Below are 27,999 nucleotides of genomic sequence, written 5' to 3'. Positions count from 1 at the left end.
GGGCACAGGTTAGAACTTTATCCATATCAGCCCATCTGTGCTGCTACAGCACAATACTACAGACTGAATACTGCGCACACATCTCTCGTGCTTCTAGATGTAGATATTCACCATGAAATTCAGTTTGTTTTCAGCACCCACCTTCTAGGCTACAGGTTTCTTTCTTGGCTAGTTTACTGCTATAATGCACATGACCTTCAGACTGCATTCTTATTTAGAGAAAAGCAGAGAAAATGGGATGTAAGAGATTCACAGGGTGTCTTTCTCTTTATATATACGTTTATAAAACTATAAAGGCTCTCTCCAAAGGCAGTCAAATTAGGTGATAAGAGATTCAAGGTGTGAATTAGGGGAGTCACAGTTCAGCTCAGAGTACCTCCCTGGACAGCATATAAAAGTATTTATTTTGAGTAGATACAAACATGGGATACTGCCTAAAAGTTCTCTGAAATCAGCTTTCTCCATTTTCTCTCTACTGATGTGTTTCTCCTGTTTATGCTGTAACACCTGAAAAAAAAAAAAACAAAAAACAAAAAAAAAGCACCCACATGCTTTCTCCTTAGTGCAGTTGTTCCAGAAGAATGTAGCAGTTGAGAGTCAAACTTGTGGTATCCAGCTATTAGAGTACATGTTCCTGGAGCTATACTTCTACATGGTCTCTAAGGTTTGGTACTCTGACCATTTGAATTTCTCAGCATTAGTAGGTTAGTAATACATGTGCATATGTCAGCAAGTTAGACAGTGTCCTGAGACACCAAATATCAGATATTAGGCAAAGCTGGCTCTATGCATGTGCTGGTGGAATTTTTTTTTCAAGAAAGAAGTTCTCATCAATTTCCTCCAGGGTCTCTGAGCTTCAGTAAGATAAAACCCACTTATCTCTGTTATTCATGACAAAGAAGTACATTTGTTTCTGAGTATCGTGTGATACCTGGGTAGGAAGGCATCATCTTTCTTCTTATCTATGGCTAAGCAGAAATAGAATATTTTTATTTTTTTTGTTTATTATTGAATGTATAGTTTTAAAACATTTTCATCATATGTCTTAGAGTCTGTTGGCTATGTTAACATTCCATGACCAAAAAAATAAAACAAACAAAAAAACAAAACAAAACAAAAAAAGAACAACAACAACAAAAAAAAAACCTTGGGAGGGAAAAAAAAGATTTACTCCCTCATATACTTTCAGGTCATGGTTCCTCCTCCTCTAAGGAAAGTGTGTGTATGAACTCAAGGCAGGTGTCTGGAGGCGGGAACTGATGCAGAGACCCTGAATGAGTGCTGATGGCTTTTCATGTGTGTCGTCTACCAATCCACGGGTGGCACATGCTCATGGACCTCAGCCCCACCTACCAATCACCAATCCAAAAAATGCATCATAGGCTTGTCCATAGGCCAATATTGTAGGGACATATTCTCAACTGAGGTTTTCTTTTTCCAAATGAGTATAGCTTGTGTCAAGTTGACATAAAACTAGCCAGCACAATGTTTCTCTTTTTGTATTTGTCTCCTTCGTCTGGTGGAGTGATAACTCTGAGTGTGGAAAGATCAATAAATTAATTTTTCATGAGTTCTGAATAATATGTAATGCAACTAAAAATTTGTAAATGGGTTTTGCTTCCTTCTTGAAAACCGCCAGATAAACAGCTCAGAGAGGAAGGAATTGGGAACTAAGCCATGCTGTAGCAGCGGCAAGGAAATGACAACACTGTTAATCCTGTTAATGACAATGTCAAACGTAGAGTTTATTCAAGGCCAACCTATTTAACCTTTGTTGTATATTACATTTATTCCTTTAGGGAGTTCTGAACTTGAAACTATAAACAGATTTTTCATAAATAAAACAATCGGGTGCAGGCTGGGTGGATGCTCAGTCACGCTTGGCTCCCTGTGTTCTTGTCAGACAGTGAGTCACTAAGTCCCTGAGATGCCCTCAGCTCTCCATCTGCAGTGCCTATTGATTCTTCCCTCCCTCCTCCTCCTCCAATTCAAATGTCATACTCTTCCAAATACACAAATCGCTGGGCTCCAAGGACTCAGAGTAAGGTGACTTAGGCTATGATGTGATCGGGCAAACATAATTATATCATCAAAAGAAAACATGTTACCCTCATCATGGGACTGCAAATCCACACAGACTCACCATGCCTTCTGTGGCTTAATTTAGGCACTGATGGTTCTATGCATTCTATTCTTCCAGGATGGTCTCCAGAATATTGCCATCCCTAGGGGAAAAGACATTCAAAATAGTAACAAATGCTGCATACTTGATAAATGGATGATTTTGATTCTCAGAGAGGCAAAATTGGATGTGTGATATTTTATCTCCAGAACAATGTCTTTTTCCTTCCTCCAGGATGCTGAGAAGTAATCGAATAAGCTGTGTTGGGAATGACAGCTTCATAGGACTTGGCTCTGTGCGTCTGCTCTCTTTATATGACAATCAGATTACCACAGTTGCACCAGGAGCATTTGATACTCTTCATTCTTTATCTACACTGTAAGTAGAAAAGCATTACCTTCATCTAGTGGTTCTCAATCTTCCTAGTGCTGTGACATAGTTAGACAGATCTTCATGTTGTAGTGACCCCAAGCATAAAATTATTTTGATGTTACTTCACAATGTAATTTTGCTACTGTTGTGAATCATAATGTAAATATTTATGTTTTGTTATGGTCTTAGATGACCTCTGTGAAAGGGTACTTTGGAACGCTCAAAGGGGCTATGATCCACTGGTTGAAAATTGCTGCTTTTATCTATGACTTGCAATAGTGTGTATTTCTTATCTTTATTAGTAGTTTTTAATTAATTGCTAAACATTCTATAACACTTCACCTTGTATTTAGGCATTTACAAAAGGACAAACTTATGTTAGTCCTGCTTTAATTTTTCTAAAATTAATAACATCTTTATTACATAAAATTCTATATGCATAGTATTTTTTAGCTACTTGTTTTTTATAATAATGGGATCAATGATGTAGTTTATATATAGAATTATAAATTATTCTAACTAGAACATGTAAATGTCATAGATTTCCTCTCATATTATAAATAATAAACATTTTAACATAAGTATCATAAAAACAGAATTGATAGGGTTATTGCCAACCAACTACACTGTAAAAGGAGCATTCATTGTGACAAGAGAATATAAAGATAAAAATATTGGCAGTAAAAGCTATTTACCAGAGGCCATTTACTATGACTTTGCAAAATTTGGAAGGAATGAGTTGAGCCAATCTCAGAGAATATTTTATGTAGACAACTTGAAACTTGAGAACAGCTCTACGTCTACAAACAGAACTCTAAAAACACTTAAAAATAAACTTTGAACAATGCATTTCAGGCCTTTTATATGTCACTTTCTCAACAAGATGTTTGCTCTTACATCTCTAATAACTGATGATTTCCCTGTCACAGCAGTTTCTAATACTAACCTAACTCAACAGAATGGGGATAAATGATATTTAAAACAGTTCCATAAATGTGTCTGAGACCACTCGAGTCACCCAAACAAAGAAAGAGAAGCAAGCATCCATCTATCAATAAAGTACTTAATCCCTGTCCCACATGAAGTGTGACATTTTACATGGAGAGACTAATTTGTGCATATTAAAGATGGCATGCTTATAAATAATAGGACCGTCAATAGGTTTGTACTTAAGCATGAGATGCCAAAAGTATTGAGATTTGTAGACGTAAATTCATTTTTATAACTGGCATTTAATCAACTCAGCTGTCAGTTTAGATAGGAAAGCTATTCTCTGGAGCAAACAAGAGATGGAAATCTTGAGATGACAAATTACAGGAATAGCTGTTGTCAGGTTAAACTCAATAATATAAGGTAATCAGCCTTCATCTTTATATTAAATTACTGCTTTATCAACTCAGGAGAGTTTGACAGTAAGTTAGATCTCTGACATGTTTAGATTATTTGTAAGTGAGGAATCTATCAGAATCAACTCCATAAACTCCAAATTGCTGCCTTCATATATTTTTTGCATGAAGTTATCCAAAGAATTATCATATGAGAATGTATTGTCTTTTAGTTCCAGGCATACAAATTTTAGAAAAAAAATGTGCATAGCATATTTTGTATATGATTTTCTGGATATAGGGAAATGAGCATACAAAGACTGGGAAGGATGATTGTAACTAAAAGAGTGTGCAGAAATGATCACTCTAGGATCATTTTAGGACATAAAAAATGAAGATTAACCCTATATTGAACTGTGCATTGTTTGCTTATGGTGCTTAGAAACCTCTTGGCCAATCCTTTCAACTGTAACTGTCACCTGGCATGGCTGGGAGAATGGCTCAGAAGGAAAAGAATTGTAACGGGAAATCCTCGATGCCAAAAACCTTACTTCCTGAAGGAAATCCCAATCCAGGATGTAGCCATTCAGGATTTCACCTGCGATGATGGTAAGAAATGCACAGCAGATCATGGGTCTTAGATCATCACTCACAGGACCAATCTGATGCTCTGTTAGCCAGGGGAGCACGTATCCTTCAGTCCAGTAGAGCAAGGTAGCAAACAGGGATTAAGATATGGCAGAAATATTTTTAAAGCAGCTCTCAAGGCATGGTCTAGTTCACATCTAAGGACTGGATGGTGTTCTTTGTCACTTTGTTCTTTGTTCTAAGCAAGGCTCTTCTTTTTCTCAGGTTGTCATTTCACATTCAAGTCTGACGAATGCCTACTCGTAAATGCTCTAGAAAAATTCCAAGCTCCCAACTTGTGAATGATATTCATAGAGCTTAATTGTAGCCTCATTTTTCTCAGTGTGTCTTTTAGAAGCTATGATTTCCAAATAAGAAAAACAAAAAAAAATTCATTATAATCTAGAATTTCTATTCGAACCAACAAAAGTCAGTCTCCTCTCTTGGGCCATTGCTTTTGTGCTCACTGTAGTCCTATGGAGTGGATAGAGCAAGCTCTGTTATTATTGCCTGTGAACAAGGAGTTAACTGGAATTCCACATTTTGAACATGGGGCATTGAAGTGATTCTAAACATTTAAAGGTAATCTGCCCCTTTTTGTCCATCTCTTTATAACTTCTTCTTAATCCAGTTTCTATTTAGATATCCTGATTGAAAACAGTATAAATAACTGAACAAATAATCACCTATTAAAATTAAAATTATGTTGGTAATACAAAATTGTAAGCTATTTTCTGAAATTCTGCCATAGGGAGCCTAAAATTAATGCATACATAGTATCAATCTGAAAGTACTTAGTGCTTTAAACATAAGTGATATATATATATATATATATATATATGTATGTATGTATATGTATGTATATATTTACATAGCTCAAGACCCTTGTTTTTGTTAAAATTATCTAAACATATAAACTCCATTCTCATCCCTTCTGCACTGTAAATCTGTCTGTGTTTTTCCATGGTGATCTAGGAAATGACGACAACAGTTGCTCTCCACTCTCCCGTTGTCCTTCGGAATGTACCTGCTTGGATACAGTGGTACGGTGTAGCAACAAGGGCTTGAAGGTCTTGCCTAAAGGTATTCCAAGAGATGTCACAGAGCTGTAAGTAAAATTTGTCTTCCTTGTTTCCTTTCTGTGCCTCTTATTGAATGCAGAGACAAAACCAACATTATGGGAGAGAAAATTTATTTTTCTTGCAAGTTCCTCATTACAAGAAAATCAAGACAGTAACTGGAAGCAGCTAGTCACTTCAAAAGTCAACAATAGAAAGAGAATGAATTTATGTAGATTCATTTGTGCCCAGTGTTCTCTCTATACTTTGTGAGGTCTGGGAACCAAATCTACAGGATGATACCACACATAGTGGGCTTAGTCTTTCCAAACAATTAATGTAATTAAGACAAGCCCAGTAATTCTATCTAAATTGTCAAGCTGAATTTCAAATCTAACTACCTTAATTTGTTTTAGCAATTCCTACATTTCCAACTAATGTTTTATACATCAAGAGGATAAAGATCTAATACAAAGCTTTAGGATCCCTTTTATGGGTCATATTTCTATACCTGCTTAATAAAGTAAATTTATAAAGCAGTAATGCAAATTTCCCTTTAGAGAACTTGGGGAATTGCTGGTTGGATGTATTTTCCTTTGATCAAAATAAGATTGCTTGGTGCCTAATATGCTCCAATAAGGACAGTCAAACTTTATGTAGATCCTGAACTTACTGCTTCTCTCATCCTTATTTTCTCATGGAGCATTTTACAAGACTAATGTTCCATCAAATACAGTTTGGGAAATGTTGCGTAGTTAATTTATTTTCAATGTCTAGTGAAGGCTCATACTTAAATATCCTTTTCTATGACTTCTGGGACAATATTTAGCCATATAGGATAATAATTATCTGGGAATTAGAAGAAATTGACAGGATCCTTGCCTTTTAAAGGGGACATTGTCTTTTTTGAAAAGTCAGTGTCCTTCAGTTCCAAAAGGACATGTGGTCAGTTATTTTTGGTACTTGAATAACTGATATTTAAATACAACTTCCATGGTCCATATTCATATAAATAGATCTTCAGAAGTCAGACCTTCAGCACAAAGTCCTATGGCTGCATCCCTGCCATGCATGCAGAATGGAGAGAAAATCAGATGCAAGCATCAGGGTGCATGGCTGCCACTTTCCTTTCATTCCTGTAGGTCTAAACAGAATTTGATAGGAAAATACTTTACCTGAGTCAAAGTAAGTCACTTAGACCTTATTTAATTTTTGTTTCTCTGGAATCATGGATCAGTAATGTTAAATCTGCATGTGGACTCTACAGATACATGCCTATGATTCATGGCCATGCATGCAAGGAGTCCATGTGATCCACTTTCTCCATGCAACATAAGCAATCAGGTTAAATAATACATTACTTATTTCCCCTTAGGCTTTTGGCTAAGATCAAGGTAAGAACATGTTTCTTAAGTTTTCAAGGATCTCATTTTTCAAGTCCTGTTCAGTTCATGGATCTTCTTTTGGTACTCAATCAAACATTCTGAGAGTACACAATCTTAGCAAACAGGAATCTGTTCCTTCGAATTGAAATGCTTTTAACTGGTCAGGGTTTTTTTCTTTCCTAACAAACACTAGAGATAATTGACTGTAAGCACTGTGTTTAGTATGTTTCATTAAAAACCCATTTTAATATTTTTTCACATAGTCATATGGTCTATAACCCTTCCCCACTCCCTATTATAAGCCTGTATTTTTTTTCTCTTTTTTTTTATTCGATATAATTTATTTACATTTCAAATGATTTCCCCTTTTCTAGCCCCCACTCCCCGAAAGTCCCGTAAGCCCCCTTCTCTTCCCCTGTCCTCCCACCCACCCCTTCCCACTTCCCCGTTCTGCTTTTGCTGAATACTGTTTCACTGAGTCTTTCCAGAACCAGGGGCCACTCCTCCTTTCTTCTTGTACCTCATTTGATGTGTGGATTATGTTTTGGGTATTCCAGTTTTCTAGGTTAATATCCACTTATTAGTGAGTGCATAGCATGATTCACCTTTTGAGTTTGGGTTACCTCACTTAGTATGATATTCTCTAGCTCCATCCATTTGCCTAAGAATTTCATGAATTCATTGTTTCTAATGGCTGAATAGTACTCCATTGTGTATATATACCACATTTTTTGCATCCACTCTTCTGTTGAGGGATACCTGGGTTCTTTCCAGCATCTGGCAATTATAAATAGGGCTGCTATGAACATAGTAGAACATGTATCCTTATCTGTATTTTATATGCAAAGTGAAATTTTATAATTATCCCAGTGAGGGACTTAGCATCCACCTTCTCTTTGATGCTAAATACTTTTTTTTCTGTTTTAACTGGCCTTTTGTTTTTTCTCATCCACAAAAATTAAATATTCTTTAGTTTTTGTGTTAATCTTAATTTTTTGATTGGCCCTATCTATGCCATAGATGCATTTCTTTTCTTACGTTGAGTCTTCAGTTGACATCACACCAAAACTCCTTTCTAAATAGTTTTAATTTCTTTTCTATGGAGAATAGTTTGTTCTATATAGATCGGGAGAAAACTAACTCAGGTTTGAAACTCAAGTTTCACCTCCCAGAGAGATTATTCTTAGAATCTTACCAAGTCAGCAAGAGCCTTCTCTCCAGTCATTTATACTCATATTGGAAAAAGTACATTTGTATATTACATTTAATTATTAAAGAATTTGGCAACATAACCATGCATTGGTGGTCAAGTTGAACAAATGATATTCATTAGTTTTAATCAGTTCCGTAGACCTTCCCTCTTATATTGCTTTCCAAATAGACCTGCAGAATGTTCTTAATCTTTTTTTTTTTTCTGCTGCTGCAACATTTCTGGGATAAGAGTGTGGTGGTATTGACAGTACACTGCTTCCCTCTAGTGGTACCAATAAAAACTTAGCTATGAGAAATAGGGAAAGGAACTGGGCAAAAATAAAGTATATGCCAGAAATTTTGAGGATGCATCACAAGTCATATTGCAATGTATAATCTCATGTCAATCATGCATATTTACAGCCTGTGTATTTTACAGATTTGTGTACATTTTGAAATATAGATTTTTATCTCAGGCAACTTCATGACTTTTCCTATAAATATTAAAATTCTAATTTCAATCTGAGGTTTTCAAGAATGACTACTTCATTGGGACAGAGAACACACACCCACACACGCTCACACACACAGACATAAACATACACACAAACTAACACACACACACATACACATCTTTAATGTTTTACAATTAGTATCAGCTGCACCTCTGGGCAGATGGCCCAAGTCCTTGAGACTCGAGTATTATATATTGTCTAGGAAAGGAAAGCTTTGAAAAGAGACGGATTTTTTTCTTATCTTGGCATCTAGGGTCTAAATAACATTTATTTATTTTTATATCCAGGGAGTTACTATTTTTCGTAAGTTGCCTATGTTCTGACCTTAGTAAGATAGACAAATGTGTACTTTTATTTGAAAAATTCTTTTGCATTCACATGCTATTTTTTGGATACTTGAAATTTTTTGTTATTCTATGAAAGCCCTATGACACTAAATCTACCACCTTAAAGTTATATCTAGTTGCACTCAAAAATCTTAAAAAATCTTCTTAAAATATACATATTATATATAATACGCAATGAAAAGAATACTTAATAACTAGGGTTGGTTAATAATTCTTCAATTTCATGGTGTTGTCTCTATATAAATACAAGGAAACTGATGGCCGCTTCAATATATAAGTCATTGGAGAGACCTTCTTGCTGATAGAAAAATGACTAGATGCTTGGCTTGCTTTTTGGCTAAACCACAAAAAAAAAAAAAAAAAAAAAAAAAAAAAAAAAAAAAAAAAAAAAAAAAAAAAAACTGAACTCGCCCTGCTGTACTTAGCTTCTTGCATTAGCCTAAGTGAGCCACAAAACATTCTACTAAATCGAACTACTATGTAATTTGCCCTTTACTTGTCTTGAATAATGATCACAGCTTGGAACATGATCTCAAGGAGAAAACTACCAAGCAGTGCTTCATCTCTGTTCAAAGTAAATATTGGCCTTTTGTTTGGTGATTTCCCACTCTTACTTTGTAAGATGACCTTGTTCTGTCCTTGTTTTTAGGTATCTGGATGGGAACCAGTTTACACTGGTCCCGAAGGAACTCTCTAACTACAAACATTTAACACTTATGTGAGTAGAATATTTTCACATCATTATGTTATTTTATTTCATTAAACTGGGAATGGCAAGATGCAGAAGATTTAGAGAGCTTTTCCCATAACATAAATCATTTACAGTGGCCTGATTCTCTGCTGGGTCACTGGTGGTTCAGGATCACTAGCTACATTTCTATTGACTATCAATCAGGTGATGCTGAGTCTTAGGGAAAGCTCCTCTAGCCAAAGACGCAACGATAGAATAATGTCTAAGTGGTAAAAAAACAAACAAACAAACAAAGAGTTGCAAATAGTAAACCTGGATGCTTTATTGATACAAAAAGAGGCTACTTGTTAGAAATCATAAAGAGAGTAGGGTAATATTTTATTTTATATGGCAAATCAAATGTGGTCAATACTATGCTGAATATATCTTTTTTCTTGACTTTCTTAAAAGTAAATTTTAAAGTAATTTAGGGTCTATATATGCTAAAGTTCATTTTATGAAAGCATCTGGTTTTGAATCCTATCTGATTAATTCTGAGTATACATTTAAAAATACTAATTCTTTGTTCAGATTAGATTTCTGTCTTCGGAAAGTAACTCATTTCCTTTTCAATGGAAGAAATGATTTTATGATGACATTTTGAATATGAGACATAAAAACACTGAGGCATTTAAATCTATAAACAAATTGATCTAGTTTCACACATCATTTTAAAAACAGACCTAATCCTGTTACATGTAATTTCCTATGTTCAAGTAGCCTTGCTGGTGACTGAGAATACTTCAGAACACATAGAGAAAGTAAGAAATCTAAGAGATCTTAATGACCAAAATTATCACCAGTCTTAGTTTATTTTCTAGATTCAGAGGCAGATTGTTCAATTTCCTAAAACAGGCTTTATTCCTGATTAGGGAGTTAAAAGAAGTTTGGGAGAAGGAATTATTACATGATCTTTATAAATTTTATCTAGGAGCACACTAATGACACTGTCTCCATTCTCTATGAATTTTGGGAAATCCAAATAGAAATTATAATAGGGCCATGTAGGTGACAAACGGCCTAAGGAGAAAACTACTTTGACCATACCTTGTTCTATTGATAGCAAGAACAGATTTGTTTAAATGAGCTATGAAGTAGCTGTGATTTTTCAAAAGGTAATTTAACATCTCTAGGGCATTTATGGGAGAACACGTAATTATGACAAATTAAAAATGAGATCTGTGTTTCTAGAAATGTTTATTACTGCTGATCCATTATATAAATATATTTTTATAAATATGTGCCACTTTTTAAAATTTAGACAGAATTTCAACATCTAAAATATGGATCATAAGACTCTGATAATCTTCCTATCATTTCCATAATTATCAGAGTCTATTTCACTTACATTTTGGAATGTAAATATAAGAATAGTTGAATAAGATTTATCTCTTACTGATCTTCCCTTTATTCATGTGTTAAATTTTGCCTCAGAAAAAAAGTAGCTAGTTATAATGTGTACCTATATACATATATACCTGTTAAGAAATACATATATATTAATTAATACATGTGAATCTGCATATAATGAGAAAACTCACATACTATATTTTATGGTTAAAAATACAAAAGTGCATTCTGAAATAGCAAATTAGCAACATTCAACATCTGTAGTTTTTCGTTAAATAACTATTTATTGAGAGCTTTCTGAGTGTCAGTGGCTAGGCCACAGGCCAAATCACAAGTGTTCTTAAGATGACAATTTGAATGTGATTAATTCAAGGATTGTTCCAATTAGCAAATTGGAATTTGTGTATTAGTGGATATATATGTCAAAAAAGGTAACAGAATGGAGAACTAATGGAACCATAAAGACTGGTGGTTTATTCCAAACCCTAATAATGAATAGTCTATTATTCTGTTTAGTAATAAGCTCAACGTCTTCACTTTTCTCTCTTAGAGACTTAAGTAACAACCGAATAAGCACCCTTTCCAATCAAAGCTTCAGCAACATGACCCAGCTTCTCACATTGTAAGTGTGGTACTGAATATTCACTTATTCCTGGGGCATAAAGGGTTTATTCAATGGTTCCTGGTGAACAGAGTGAGTCTGTCATCTTACGGAGTGAGAGTGTTAATGCCATCTAGAGAGATAGAAACCACAAAGATAAAAGTTACTCAAAGTGTTAGGTTTAGCCTAGCACGCGTGTGCACACGCGCGCACACACACACACACATACACACACACACACACAAAATATTTTTTAAGATCTTAACACAGTTGTTAGAAATCCTTTGACTAAGCTTTCAGGGTGTGTTGGTCAATGTTCTATAGCTGTGAAGGGATATCATGATGATAGCAAACATTTACAAAGGAAAGCATTGCTTAGAGTTTCAGAAGTTTAGTGCATTTTTATCATGGCAGAGACCATGGAGGCCCACAGCCAGATATGGTGACAGAGAAACAGAGTTCTACATCTGGAGCTGCAGGTAGCAAGAAGAGAGAGTGTGTTTGGGTTTAGAATGGGTTTTTTTGAAACCTCAAAGCAAGTGACATTCTTCCTCTAATGAGGCCAGCTCCTATGCATTTCAAATAGAGCCACATGCTGGTGACCATTTACTCAAATCTATGAGCCTATGGGGGCCATTCTCACTCAAACCACCAAACAGGGTATGATGTCTCAGTCAGAGGATGAGTGAGGCATGTGTACACAGTACGAAAATTGTTATGTTATATTTAGGTAATGAATCATAATAGAATTAAAACACATAGATGAGCAATGTAAATGATATATAAATACTTAATTCATTAATTGCCCAAATAACTGTTTTCTTGAACTGGTTTGCTTTAAAATAGCATTTGTATATTACTAGATTCTCATGGTAGATAAACTGGCATGTGTTTATTTACAGAATCCTCAGTTACAACCGTCTGAGATGTATCCCTCCACGTACCTTTGATGGATTGAAGTCTCTTCGGTTACTGTAAGCATTCTATATTCAACAATCATGTTACTTGGGGATCTGAGTTATGGGCTACTTTAGGGAAGTGATGTGATCACTTTGTCATTCTTGGTTATTTTGTGGTGTGTTACAGTTTACTGGGATTTGAAGTTAGGACAATTGTTTCATATGGTATCATTGTACAACCACTTTGATTAAGACATGACCTCCTCTTTCGTAGTACATGTTACATGTTACTGTGGTAGTCATTTAGTGCTAAATATATTTATATATACCATAATACTAACACATATATGTCAACACATAATGCCAATTAATTTATGATAAAGTAAGAAAACTTATTTTCTTTAGAAACTGTATTATTCTTGAATACTTTTCTGTGAAATGAATTTGTTTAATATATTCTTCTAGGCTTTGTTCTTTCTATTTATTTTATATGCCAATATAAGTATTTCCACAGTTATATGACTCTTAACAGCAATGAGTAGGATTTTATCTTACTCTTCTTTAGTGTGTTTTTCTTTTACAATGTGTAGATATTTGTCAACTGTTTCTCAGGTACAGGATCTGCCTTCAATTGAAGAAAATAACTTTGCTAACCATGCCCATGCCCACTATCATCCAGATTAATGGAAAGTTATCTTTCTTTCCTATACTCAAATAGACTACTTATGGTTTTATCTTGGTTCGGATGTACTAACATTAAGGTGATGGTATTGAAGGGGTTCCTTGTCATGAAGTTCTATCCATGATATTAGAATAATCACAGAACTGTCAACTTGTCTTCCAAACAATATTTTGTTAATGAGTTAATTTTATTTTTCTGTAACAGCTTAATAGAATATTCTTTCAAAGTACTTTAATAAACTTTTCATATTAAGGTATTATTAATCCTTTCACTTTGTTATGACAGATTGAAAATTAGTTTGTTCAGTTTTTTGGCTGTTTTAACTTGTATTTCAAATGGTTGTAGCATTTGCGTCCTTGTATAGTAACTGAGCATTTGCACTATATATTCTGAAGTCTCATTGCTTCTTTAGCCATTATCTATTAGATACCATTTTCATTATGTAGTATAACATCTGTGTAATTACTATTGATTTTAAATCTTTTAATTAAGAATTTAAATGTTTTATCTTTTGTTATTATGATATTTACCATCCACTTTCTTGCACACAGCCCCTTAGCAATTACTTTATTTGGTAAATTTTACCTTGTAGAATATTTCATACTCTATTCTTTCTGCTTTCTGAGATTTATATTATACATTTGGAAGTTTTCTTCATTCCATGAGAATATAAACAGCATATTTTTTAAGGAATTACTAATTTCATTTTACATTTAACTCTTCAATATACAATTTATGTTGTACAGATGATGTGAGGTATGGGCTGACTTCTGTTTTCCTAAGTAGATCTCTGTTGTTCAAACATGGCTTATTGAATAGGCTGCCTTCTTCTACTAATATGTGTTTGATAAACATGAAGTCCTTCTACATGTAGAAATAGTCCTCTGAACATTTTCTCTTTTAGATCTCTACATGGAAATGACATTTCTGTTGTGCCTGAAGGTGCCTTCAGTGACCTTTCAGCCTTGTCACACCTGTGAGTACCTGGCCCAGATGCTCTCTGATTAACATATTTGCAATAGCCTTCTACCCCTCTTTTTCTGTAACTATGAGCTATGCTTGATTTAATTGTGAAAGAAAATGTACCAAGTTTCGAATTGGATACTTTGTCACCTATGCGTAAATTTTAATTTACTCTTTGAGCTGGCAGTCTTCATCAGGTGGGTTGTCCCGACTTAGCTAAAAGTGTCTTTTATATAAAAACAGATCTCCGGCCTCTCTGCACATTTTTATGACTGCTCTCTGATTCGTACCCAATTCTACTTCCCAAAGCTCTATCCCATGTACCACTTCCTCCATGAATTGTACACTAATTTGTTTAAATTTGATTCATTTATTCCACAAATTTTGCTTAGCATTGGCCATGGTACTATGCAGTGTGGGCACCACTGAATATTGTATAATCTGATAGTGCTTTGTGACAAATTCCTTTTATGTACTCCCACTTCTACCTCCATAATTATAGTTGCAATAAAAATGGAGAAAAAATGAATCATATACATAGAGAAAGACATATATTTGTATATATGATATATTCATATATTCATTATTTTTAAATTATATGGACATAATGCATGCATACATACACACATGCATGCAGAAGTAGCACTGTTGAATTTTATCTTTATTACTAAATGTAATATTAAGATATCTCAAAGCTAGAAGAAAGAAAAGAAGTCTGTCTAAGGCTAGAAAGCCCCCTTTCATGATGATATATTTGGACCATCCAGTAGCAATTATCTGGTTCTATCTGGATGTCAAAGTCAGTATGACCTCAGTGAGATTCATAAGAACTCAAAAAAAAAAGGATAGAAATTTAGAAAATTTAGAAAGACAATGAGAGAATAATATCCTCTAGTCGTGTTTCATTTGAATTTGCTTTGAGGAAGCTCTGGTAGTAGTATGGTTTGCATATGTCCATTTAGCAGATGGATACCTCCAATTCATATTTATGCCATTAGACCAGAGGCTACAGGAGGAAAGACCTCTACCATTTAATCTTTGAGCCTCAGCATCTACCTCACAAAAGGTCCCTATCAAGAGCTATCTTTGCAAATTCATGCCCTCTTCATAAGATACAGTATGAAACTAAATCTGTTAATTTCAAGGGTGTGACTGCTGTTGTCTGAGAGAATGCTACATCAAGGAGGAAGTGGATTTAGGCTCATGGATCAGAGAAGGCCACAGAGCATGAGCCCTGCTTGACCTGAGGGACCAATTCATTATGTGGCTCTTCCGACAACAGTGATCCAGTTCAAAGGTCCACTGTCCTGTCAGGGCTCAGCCTTGCCTCCCTGTTACACATCTCTTTTCTACTCTGTAGATCATTAACAGTACTTCTTATTCACTTCTCTCTCCTTCAATTCAGAAGGGCACTGCGAAATGTCAATAGAGAGCAAAGGAATCAAAATTACCATTTGGCTCATGCTTTGATTTGAAATGTTCCTGGCTAACATATATATGAAAAGGAAACACAGTGCTGTGATGCTTGATAAAATATGGACATTGATTTGCACAATATAAGATGTTATGATTTTGCAAGAGTATTTTAGATGGCACCCTAGATTATGATTCAAGTGTACACTTCAGTTGCTACTCAGAAGATAATTTAGCTTTGAAAACTGCCTCACATGCCTACCTCTTATGTCCTATGAAACTATGTTTATGAAACTATTTAATAATAATAATAACCTATTATTAATATTAGACTCATATTACTATCTTAAATAAAATAAGGTACTTTATAGAAATGGGTTAGCACAGGTCTAACAGATTGAAATGATGTAATAATGCCAGCTGCTTCCCTGTGACCCTTCCATTACTATTACTGCTTGTGGAACTAAATACAGAATTCTAAAATGAAAGACCACTAAAGGTGCAAATTAGCACCAGAGAATGGACTTCATTTGCTTTTATAGTGGTCCTTTTCTTGAAGTAACATCCCTAGCATTTTACACCTCTTTAATTCTTCCAAGTAGTGTAGACTTTCATCCCCACCAGCACCTCCCAGAGAAGTCAGCCTGCTCGTTCACAGACATCTTGTAAGTGCCTCTGCTATGTAACTTCTTGTGATGATTACTTGTGTGTGTCCATTTGCCAGTCTACTTAGAAATAGGAGTTCACTGGGTGTTAAGAATGATTCCCTGTTCATCATGGAGTCCTCGATTGTTAACCAGTAACCAAGTTCTCAGTAAACAACTGGGGAAAGCAGGAAGTGCTAGCCTGTTCTAAGGACATTCTTATATCTAAGATAAATGTGTCTCTCTGAGTATTAACCAACCCTGTGAAGCCCAAGAAACGGTTAAAGCTATTTATCCCAGCCTCACAAAAATAAGGAAAGTTGGCATGTTCAGTTTCTCCATTTTCTTCTAAATTGTTGGCATCAACAAATTCCTAGGGATTTTCTGCTGAGCATCACTGTGAATCTGTTCCGTTAGGAAATAACAATACTTCCATACTTGTGTGTGTGTGTATGTGTGCTTTTGTGGTGTTCTTTTTCCAGAGCGATTGGAGCCAACCCTCTTTACTGTGATTGTAACATGCAGTGGTTATCCGACTGGGTGAAGTCGGAATATAAGGAACCTGGAATTGCACGCTGTGCCGGCCCTGGAGAAATGGCAGATAAATTGTTACTCACTACTCCCTCCAAAAAATTTACATGTCAAGGTATGGCTTTTAATTACTGGAACTACTTTTGAAAAACTCCCTACATTAATCACCACAGAAGTGGCATTATCTTGTGATTAGACTTCAAAGGTCTAGTTGGGAAAGAGTTTATCTGTTTGAACAAGATAGGCTAGTTCCTGTTTCTCAATTAAACAATTGGGCTTTTCAAATCCATGTTAGACTCATTGGAATGAATAGGCTTTCTTGAAAATGTAGATAGATGTGTACAAATTGAAATTTACTTTTTTAGTCTCTAACCAATAAAATGTTTTACTTCTGCTTTATCTAAACATGGCCCTGGCTCTTAGGGCTCCCAGGGCCCTGTGGCTTCCTAATCCCAGGTAAGGAGAACCAAACCAAGCTTCCCAGTGTTCCAGTGGGTAATCCCAATCACCCTCTGTGCTGAGATTTCCTGTGTGAATACTTCCTCCTGTTTGCTTCTCCTCCTGTTTCTTCCCTACCTTGACCCTTTGTTGATGTACTAAATAGGATCTTCATAATAAATATAAATTTATTCTTTCATTATGTGAATAGTTGATGTAAACATTCATAGTATAAATACAAAAAAATCTAATTGGGGAAATGAAAACAGTAAAATTTGTTTTTTTCAAGAAGAAATAAGATGAACCATTAGTCACAATATATAGACACCATCCCTAAAGTCTTATCATTCCATTCAGGGCAACCAAATATATGGATTTTTGGTTTTTTGTCATTCTTCTTAACTTGTAGATATTTTTAAAAACCCACTCATAATTACTAGAGAAGAAAAATTATTGATACTTCTAAATGTAAAATCAGAAAATATAAACCCTAGAGTAGCTTGTGGTGTAGTCAGTCCCTCCTACATCTGCATACACTGCCAAAAAAACATAAGCTTCTAAAACTTGACCATTGATGCCGGCGGTGGGGGAGTATTTAAGTAAGCAATACTGTGCAATTGCTTACCTCATAACCAGCCTGGCTTGGTGAAATTCACAGCTTAGTTTTCCAGTACTTAAGAAAACCTAATTTCATGGCTTAACCAATTATACCTCAGTTTCCTCATGAGTTAATGAGGACATGAGAATACTAGCATGGAAGACTTTAAAGATTAAACAGGTTGACAAGGCTGAGAAGATAGCTGGCCAAGGGTTTGCCTTGAAAGAACAAAGTGATGCAAGGTTCTATCCATTCTATCCATTCACATTGAAGCAGTGAGAGGCCAGTGACTGGAGGGGAGAGAGGAGGGGGAGCTAAGAGAAGGAGGGGAGGAGAGAGAGGGAGCCTGGGAGCAGCCCTAGGGAGCAGAGAGAAGACACACAGATCCAGATGGCCTCAGATGTGTTTCTGGTGTGCTGAGAGGTTAGAAATATTGGGGCAAGATGTTGTCATTGTAAATTGGCTTTATGTAATTGGGAGTTTCATAAACATAAATATATTTGGTTAACTACTCAAGTTTAAGAGTCATGCTTTACCAGATACTTGGAAGTAGTGGGTGCTGGGCAAGAGAGTGGGACCCTCCAGGACTTGGAGCACAGGACTGGCAGGGCGGCACTATATTTTAACAATTTTCCACTACAACAAAGACTCGGGTTTAATCTCCAGAAGACACAAGCAAAGCAGAGGTGAGGGGTAACTTGATCATAAGCCCTAGAACGGTGAAATAGATTCCCAAAGCTCATCGGTTATCTAACCTAGTATACTTGTCAAATTCCATACTAGTAAAAGACCCTTTCAAAAGAAAAGAGGTAGAGAACTGGAGAAAAATGAGTCACTAAATTCTATGGTATAGTCATGATCAATTCTTGCTGAAATAAACATGAGAGGCGCAGTTTGGATCATAAGTGTTGGATTAAAAGATAGACATGGTGTCACATATACAGAACTCCAGCTCTGTCTGGGTGGAGAGAGGGAGATCCCTGGAATTCACCAGTTGGCTCTTGGTGTTCAGTGAGAGACACTATTTCAAAAAATACACACAGAGGGATAAGGGCAACCAATATTGGACTCCAGCCTTGAAAGTCATGTGCACACACACTAACGTAAGCGAATCTATACATCACATGCACAATCATAAACACACAGAAGGAAGGCTGAAGAATGACAACTATGGTTGTATTCTGGCCTTTACACACTTGCATTCTTATATATTTGTCTCCACTTTCTACAAAGATGAAATGACTGGGAATATATTCTGCCTTACAAAGAAAACACACCCAGTATAGCTATGTAGTTAATTGTGTTACTCTATCATTCCAAGACACCACCAAAATACAATCAGTCAACACCTGCAGACTGGAATAATTTTTAAAAAAATAAATCTAGAGCAACGAGCTAATTTTAACAGAAACGAAAACAAGATTCTACATAGTACAGTGCCTTGTTCTTTAATAGTACAATAAAAATGGCTTTTAATTGTTTTGGGAACATTTGCTCTATCCTGAGTACTTTGTCTTCCCATGAGCCCTTTGTAAGAACTGTGCACTCCCCACTTGAGATACCAAAATACGGCACTTACAGTGATTGATTCAGAATAAAGGAGCCAAACATTGAACCATGAATCTCTGACGTCAGAACCCACTACTGTTTCTCTTAGAAGGTTCAATAGAAAAAAATTTACGTGAACCATTGATATCAATAAGCTTGAAGCCTTCTGACAGAGTATCCTGAAAAAATCAAAGTTGAGAAGCCCCCTTCTGGTGACGTTTGTTTGGCTGAAGGAAATGTATTTTAACCTATTATTGGAACAATCCACTCAGGGAAATCTCTTGAGTCCTGTCCTGTGAGCATTCATGCTTTATAAGCCTGAATGCAGTAAAATGAAGGGGCCTTAAATATTTTATAATTTGATATTTTCATATTTTAACTTAACTTGCCCACTTTTTGTGCCAGTGTAAAGTGCTTTTATTTTAGTCATGAAAGTCTACTAAGGACAAATTATCATTTTAAGACTTATCAATATGTAAACAAATTACAACAGGAAAACAAATCTTCTTTATTAAAAACACATGTGCATTTTATATCTAAATGTAATATTCCTGTATTATTATGTGCCACAGTATTTATTAAAATAGGTGTTTTCTGTTTCCATTGTAATGAGATGAAGTAAGTGCTCATTACATATTTAGCTAGCAACCAGGTGAGAGCATTCTTTAGTAAGGAAAAGGTGGTTCAGGATCACGAGCTGTCCTTATAACATATATAAGGACATATATATGTTATATATATATATGTCCTTCTCTTCTCTTTAACACTAACATATAAAGCATTCTTTAATCATAAAAAGAGAGTTTTGCCTTCTTTATTTCCTTAAACATCCTCTGTAAAGGACTGTAGTATACAGAGAGCAAACTTTAGGTATGTACACAGCTAAATATCCCACTTCTTTTATTTGACAAATATTCAATAGCCGCTCAGATTACCAAACAGTGGGCATTCAGTTGGGAATATATGATATCTCCTTTTATCTATTTAACAAACACTATTGGACATGAAGTTTGTACAAAATGATAAAGTAGTGTTGCAACATGTTAAGGATCTAGTAAATGATAACTAAACACCTACTTTCATGAGAGTTATGGTATTACATGGTTAATTCTAAAATAATACAGAATGTGACAGAGATTTGTATAAGATGGAAATAATATCTAACAGGGTCAATCAATGATGGAATTGTAGTGATACCAGAAGGCTCTCAAGAAGTGTTTACAGATAGCCATAAGACCTTGGATTAGGACATTGCAAAAAAAGGACAAGCTGATATAGGCAGGTGTTTCACAGCTAGAAGTTCAAAACAGATGGGGAAACTAGAAAACAACACAATTCCTTCTTCAGGACCTAGTGATACAGACGAGTAATCACAATTACTCAGGATGCTGAGGTTAAGAGATCTCAACCACGCTGGAGCTACTTACACCAATAACGATGCCCTGTCTCCAGAAGAAAAATAAATGTCAAAACAAAACTGAGGCTGTTGTTAAGTTGGCTGCCTGGGGTGTGCAGAGCCCTAGTTTCAGCCTCCAGTAATCAGGAGTATGAGGAAGAGAAGGCAGAAAGGAAGAGAGGAAGGGGTGGAGGGGGAATAGAAGTAGGAGGAGGAAGAAAAGGAAGACAAGAAAAAGGAGGATTGTCTTTATTACTTCTTTATGTCTCTCAATAAAAACTCAAGCATCAAGTAATTCTACGAACTTTTAAAAATCCTAAAATTTTAACACTGTACTATAACCTAGTGTCTGGCATTCCTTCCCCTAATTTTATATATTGATAATCCTGTCCATTCCAGAACTGTTAGGGAGAATGTGACATATCTTCATATGACTTTGAAATAGTAGTGGTTTTTTTCAGGAGACTCACATTTTCCTTTGGGGAGAACTGTTGGGTTGCTTGAGTGAAGCCTCTGGCTTTGTGCTGCACAATTGTGACTTAATATTTGCTTTACTCATGAACTGAGGTAAAGATGACTAAATAATTTAGTCTAAACAAGCATTGATGAAAATTTACTGTCTAGACCAGTTTTGAAGCACTATTCAAACTCAATCCAAACATTTCCTATTTTCAAATCTCATATCACTAACTCATAGCTATAACTTTGAAATAACTTAATGTAGTGGAGTTTTAATTTGTTCACATCGGAAAGAAAAAATGGATTTATACAAAGAGTTATCTGCTTTTATTTAAATTTACATTGTTTAAATCATCTATCATTGGCCGCCATTTTTCTTTCCTGAGTCGAAAGTAGAAGAGCAATGACTCGTGTCCTGATGAGTCCAGCAAAATCATTTCATTTATCCCTATAAGTGCTCATCTTAAGTCAGAGGTGGCCATGTTACTTCTTTGACATTTTCTTTCCCTCTTCATATCTTTTTCTGGTACTGCTTTCTGTCTTAGTAGTCTGTGCACTTCAGTTCTTAGACTTACTAAACTCTCAGTGGAGTTCCATCAATGACCACAAATAACTGGCCATGAATTTTCTCGTGGAATTCAGGATGCTTTTTCAATTTGCTTTATAAAAGCGCCCCTGTAACAGCTTTCACCACCTTAAAATGTGCTTTTCATCCCATGTGTTATCATTGCCTGTATCTTTTTTCTCTAATTGGCACATACACCGCTCTACTGCTGAACAGAAGGGTTTGAAGAAGCTCAGGCATTTCATTTGCCTTGGATGATCTGACCTCACACAAATTAGATATCCATAAATATTTGGTGAATGAGGGATGTTGATAAATATGCCTCTGATAATATTGCTCAAGGAATTCTGTAATAACACATATAACACAAACGCTTGGTTTTAAATAAGACCTCCTTTCAGTCCGGTTGCCTAGTATCACAAAGCGCTCATGAGCTTCTGTAGCTGTTTTTGTGTGCTTTGGACACAAGTTTGTTATTGCACTAGTGTTTCCAAAGGATTAGAGAATAAAGGCAGATTCTGGAATATAGTTAGAACTTTATTTGTCTTAGGCATTTGGTAATAAATCAAAGTGAGATAGAATCCTCAGGGATAGGAACTTTGGGGTTAAGCATGTAGCTAGTGGTTGTAGTCATGTAAGCAGGTCTACCTTCAGACTTCATACTCACCATCCAGCAGTCTATTAAATCCTGTTACAGAAACAGAGTGTTAACAAAAGCGTCTTCTCATTTTTAGATTTAATTATTAAGATGAAGACATCTCCTTTCATTTAAATAATACTATAGTACTTTCTTAGTCAACTTTAATTTTAAATTAACTCAGATAGCACACGCTCCGCTCCTTCATTTCACTGACACTAGCAAGTATCTGTCTCATGAGGTGAAAGGTCTTTCTTTCTCTGTGGTACATATCTCATGGGAGGACTAATTTGTTTGCAGGAATCATCTCTCAGAACCTGTTATCTTCAAATACAAGAAATTGAAGGATGTAGTTGCCTTTCAAGGAGAGAGAGAGAGAGAGAGAGAGAGAGAGAGAGAGAGAGAGAGAGAGAGAGAGAGAGAGAGAACAAATCTCACTGCTTCTTACCATTGTTTCTATAATTTTATGGTCTACAACAGATTCATTAATCAGACTTTTGTTTTTTAAAAACCTTAACTCATTACCTCACTATTATTAACCTAAATAGTAATTAACCTTTTATCTCTACCTCTGTTCTTCATGGTCACTGTAAAAGCCACTGTAATAGGTCACAGGGAATTACAGGGGATCAAGCTGTAATTCCCTGTGAATTAGAAAATATCCGGAGAAGGTACTTAGAGAGCACACTGGACAGAAAATGAATTCTAGATTGGAGTCAAATAAAAGATAAATGATATGACTTAAAATATTTAAATGTAGGTAGGAGAATGGATAGAAATGATCAAGGTGCCAGGGAAGTAATTCTTAAGGGTTGGAATGAAGAGAGAAGCAGAGATGGTGAAATCAGGTAGTTATTAAAGGCACTGTGCAAGCTGCCAATGTAGAAAAACAGTCAATAGTCCTTTCTAACTGTAATGCCAAGGAACCAGTCAATGATCAGGAAGGCAAGATATCCCAAAAAGTGAAATGGTGATCCCTATATGCTGGGGGTAGCCAGTAGCTACCCAACTGAACTTAAAGTCCAGGCAATATGGGGAAATCCATGCCTGGCACAGTAAAGTTAGCCAGTTTCCTATGGTTAGTGAAGTAATGAAATGTAAAGAACAAATTATTGCCATTTTCCAAGATCAGTATAATCTTTAATTACATTCTAAGTAGCTATTCTTATATTCGCATTTAAGTGTGGTTCTCATCCCCCATACAGAAGCATCACTTTACAACAGCTGGAGAACATTAGAAAAAGTCACAACTAGGCAAAATACAGAGATCCGTAGCTCAGGCAGTAAGTGTGAATAGTAGAAAATTTCTGAGAACGGTATGTATTGATCTGGCCTTTTACTGATCACCAGGTTTCTATAAAGTGTGTTACAAAGCAGGAAACTGAGAGGCTCATTGGAGTGGCATCTTACTGCTAGAGAAGACGGGGTGGGAATACCATCTGGCACATTCTGCACTAATGAACTAAATGACTCAAAATGGCACAAAATAGAATATAACAGAGGCTGCGTTTTTCTGGATTTTGTCACATTCATAAAACAGCATTGGAATTTTGTGCTATGCATTTCCACTGAGCTGAGGCTGGGTATGGGTCACAGTCATGGATAGTATCCGGAAATACTAGACAATTTATAAAGGGTTTCATATCATGAGACTGGCATCATTAATTTCAGCTTTTCTGGACATGACTGAATGATATTGATTACTGTTCCCATTAGAGAAGAATCAGGTAAAGATGAATGACAAATAATTTTCCACAAACCTTACTGTTATATTAGGGAACATAAATGAAATAGGTGAAGCACAAAGAGAAAGCACCACTTTCTTATATTTTACTATTAATTTGTAGGTCCTGTGGATATTACTATTCAAGCCAAGTGTAATCCCTGCTTATCAAATCCATGTAAAAATGATGGCACCTGTAACAATGACCCAGTTGATTTTTATCGATGTACCTGTCCATATGGTTTCAAGGTAAGTAGAAACCACAGTAGGAAGATATTACTTCTTATGGTATTTCTTCTTTCTATTGTGTATGTTCTTTCTCTGGGGGCTGAGATCTAGCTTGTTTGATATGTACTAACATTAACATGGGTGTTTCTTCTCTAGGGCCAGGACTGTGATGTCCCCATTCATGCCTGTATCAGTAATCCGTGTAAACATGGAGGAACTTGTCACTTAAAAGAAGGAGAGAATGATGGATTCTGGTAAGTATCCTGGCTATGATGTCCTTTGTCTGTCGTACCATAATCAAGATTAACTAAACAAATGGCCATGATCTTTTTTTTTTTTTTTTTTTTTTACTAAGAAACTATTGTTTCAAGAATTTTGGTGTACAGACTACATGTATTGATTGGTCAATGAAACAGACAGCACAATATGAAAACTTATCAAAGATACTACAGGGCTCTCAGTTCATAGCAGCACAAAGCTTTAAAAACTTGGAAGAATACATATGATGATAAATCAAGTCAGATTATGGCAACACAAGATATCAACTCATTAGGCATGGTAATAGCCACCTAGTCTGCTTATACAAATCATACATTTATTTTTGGATTTGCTTTTGCCTTTATGAAAAGTGTGCACTAAAAAGAAGCAGTTCCCACTGAAACAAAAAATTCATGATTTATTTCTAGGACACAACATAAATAGATAACATGCTATGTATTTTTAAGCTATAATTATTGAATCATACGGTATAGTGGTTTCAGATACCGTTCACAAATTATGAAATAAGCTATTTTTGCCACTTCCTTTTTATTATTTTAATTCTCAAATATATGACATCCCAACCACAGTTTCCCCTCTGTCTACTCTCCACCAGATCCACCTCCCCTCTACCTCCCTTCAGAAAGGAGAAGCCCTCCTGGGGACGTCTACCAAACATGGCATATCAAGCTACAATAAGACTAAACACACAGCATCACATCAAGACTGGACAATGCAGCCCTGTAGGAAGAAAAGAGTCCCACAATTAGGCCAAAGGCTCAGCAATAGCCGCTGTGCACAGTACTAGGATTCCCACAAGAACACCAACTACTCAGCTGTAACACATATTTAGAAGCCATACACAGGCCCCCGTATCTCTGCAAGATCCCATGAGACCCAGTCAGTTGATTCTATGGGTTGTGTTCTCAAAATAAATTCTTTATTAATCACAACAATAAAGAACAATAATCTACTACTGAACCTTGTTAGAAAATTTACTTTTTTGAAGAAATATACTTTATTATTTTCATAAATTGTCTCTAATTTGTTTTGAGGTTTGTTTTGCTTATTTGGGTTTGGGGGGGCATTGTTTTTTTTTTCAAGACAGGGTTTCACTGTGTAGCCCTGGCTGTCCTGGAACTCACTTTGTAGACCAGGCTTGGCCTCGAACTCAGAAATCTGCCTGCCTCTGACTTCCAAGTGTTGGGATTAAAGGCGTGGTTTTTTTCCCACCACCACCTGGCTAAATTGTCTCTAATTTATATATGCCTCACTCAAATATTATTTTGATATCTACTCTAAATGAAATATGCAATGCATTTCCAGGGAAAGTTATATTTATTGAGACAAATAAAATGTTCACTTTTTATTATTTAAAGCTTATTCTTAGACAATCAAACATGCACATAATGCACCCTGAAGACTCCCTGAGACCAACGTCTCTTGTTTCTTTCCCATCCCTATCAATACCAACTTCTCCCAACAAGTCCCTCTCCAAGATTCCTGTATTTTTGAAATAGGAAATATTCATATTATATAGATGCAAAGAATAAATTTGACATTTACTTATTGTTGCAAACCATCAAGTACATCACAACTAGAATTATAGATGATATGATTTTAGAAGTCAGATTCACAATTTTTGTATTTAATCATGTGTTTCTGGGGCTGGGGGGGGTGTGCATCTGAGAGCAGTTGTCCCACAAGCGCACAAGTGTTATATTTTTTCATAGTTGGAGTTATAGATCCTTGTGAATTGCCTGATGTGGGGACTGGGGATAAAATCTGGGTCATCTGAAAGAGCAGTATGTTTTCTGAACCACTGAACACAAGATCTGTGAGTAATTGGATCAAACAAAATCCTGGCATGAATTGGAGAGAGACTTATGAAGCCGACCTAGACTTAGAGAGCAGGTTGGCACTTGGTGGCTGCTGGCAGAGCTATTGTCAGTCTCCTCCAGGTCATAGCCCTTGAGAGGCCACCCCACATTTCAGTAGGTAGCCCTGTACCTATGCACGTGTAGACGACAGTAGGTAGATTCTGGGGGACACAACATGAAGTTGTTAGGAAAAAGTTATGGGTTATAACAGGCATTTAATGGAAGGCAGAGTGGACTGATTCAGTTAAGGCATGCTATGATCCATGTATGAAATTTCAGACAATAAGCAATTAAAAAATCAGAACCAATCTTCATTTATTTTGTTTTTTAAAAAAGTGTGAATTATACCAAATTTGAAAAGAGCTTATCTAATAGAAGTAAAGAAAATTTTGCTAGTCCTTTGAGCTTTAAATATATTGGAATTAATTGACTTCTAAGACTGTGGAGCGTTTCACCATCATGTAGCACTCATAAAATATTCTTCTTAAATATTCTCTGGTTTGTTAGATAGTAAGTTAAATTGATGCTTACAGTATATAATTTCAAAGGATTTAAAAAATCAACTGATGTAGTTAAATGTTTTGTAATTGTTGTGTGTATTTATTCTCTTTAAAAATATTTAGACCACAACGTTTTAAAATGCACGCACAACAGTTTCTTGCCTTTCTTTCCATGATGTTCAGGTGCACTTGTGCTGATGGGTTTGAAGGAGAAAACTGTGAAGTTAATATTGATGATTGTGAAGATAATGATTGTGAAAATAATTCTACATGTGTTGATGGAATTAACAACTACACATGTCTTTGCCCACCGGAATACACAGGTATGAAGAAAAGAAAATGTGTCATGAATCGGGTATCAATTTGAAAGAATCATCGCACTAATATGTTTATTTACCAAGCCATTCTTTCTCAATAATTGGGAGATTTGATTGTAATAACTGAAATACATAGGGATTGTTTAGCCCAGCAAATTAAAGATGCAGTACAGTTGGTTCAATGAACCTTTCTTGTAAGGTCATGATCTGTAGAAGAATAAAAAAGGATGCTGACCTGCTGAAACCTTTGAACCCATAATTCAATTACATTTTTATTCATATGACCTTCCCTAAGCAGACTATTATGCCAATGTATATTTGTGTGTTTCTTTACACAGCCAAAACATGATTCAGCATATGAGTCTCATAATGCCCATACTTTCTTTTTAGTAGTCAAAGTTTGCCTGTCGGAAGCTCTGTCCTTCAATTTGTGCTCCATCAGGAAGATGAGCTTTGGAAAGTCTTATGAGACTATTAAGATTTTTACCATTGCTTTGTCTCTGGTTAATAAACCCGATCAGACTACTCAAAATGCTAACTTTTTTTCTTAGTTTAGATCAATTTTCTGTAAAGTCAGCATCAAGTTTCTGGCTTGTCTATTTTGAAAGAGTAGCTTTTCTGTTGGTTTGTGTGGCTATGCGTAAGAAATGTCATACTCAGCTTTCATTTTAATAAAGTATCCGAAGGAGACAGAGAA

The 27,999-nt window shown here is 35.6% G+C and overlaps 1 protein-coding gene across 1 annotated transcript in view; it reads left to right on the top strand.

The window, feature by feature from the left end:
* Slit2 (slit guidance ligand 2) overlaps positions 1-27,999 on the top strand; it is a 323,981-nt gene that overhangs the window by 250,193 nt on the left and 45,789 nt on the right. The window contains exons 18-28 of the mRNA XM_052199289.1: positions 2,357-2,500; positions 4,262-4,428; positions 5,422-5,554; positions 9,592-9,660; positions 11,573-11,644; positions 12,526-12,597; positions 14,109-14,180; positions 16,707-16,870; positions 24,244-24,368; positions 24,504-24,601; positions 27,169-27,308. Coding sequence (XP_052055249.1) covers positions 2,357-2,500; positions 4,262-4,428; positions 5,422-5,554; positions 9,592-9,660; positions 11,573-11,644; positions 12,526-12,597; positions 14,109-14,180; positions 16,707-16,870; positions 24,244-24,368; positions 24,504-24,601; positions 27,169-27,308 — 1,256 coding nt within the window. The remainder of the gene's footprint in view (positions 1-2,356; positions 2,501-4,261; positions 4,429-5,421; positions 5,555-9,591; positions 9,661-11,572; positions 11,645-12,525; positions 12,598-14,108; positions 14,181-16,706; positions 16,871-24,243; positions 24,369-24,503; positions 24,602-27,168; positions 27,309-27,999) is intronic.

The sequence above is a fragment of the Apodemus sylvaticus genome, chromosome 11, assembly GCF_947179515.1.
Source record: "Apodemus sylvaticus chromosome 11, mApoSyl1.1, whole genome shotgun sequence".
In the NCBI taxonomy this organism is placed as follows: Eukaryota; Metazoa; Chordata; class Mammalia; order Rodentia; family Muridae; genus Apodemus; species Apodemus sylvaticus.
The sequence above is the reverse complement of the archived record's forward strand: the minus strand, read 5'-3'. Positions and strand labels throughout refer to the sequence as shown.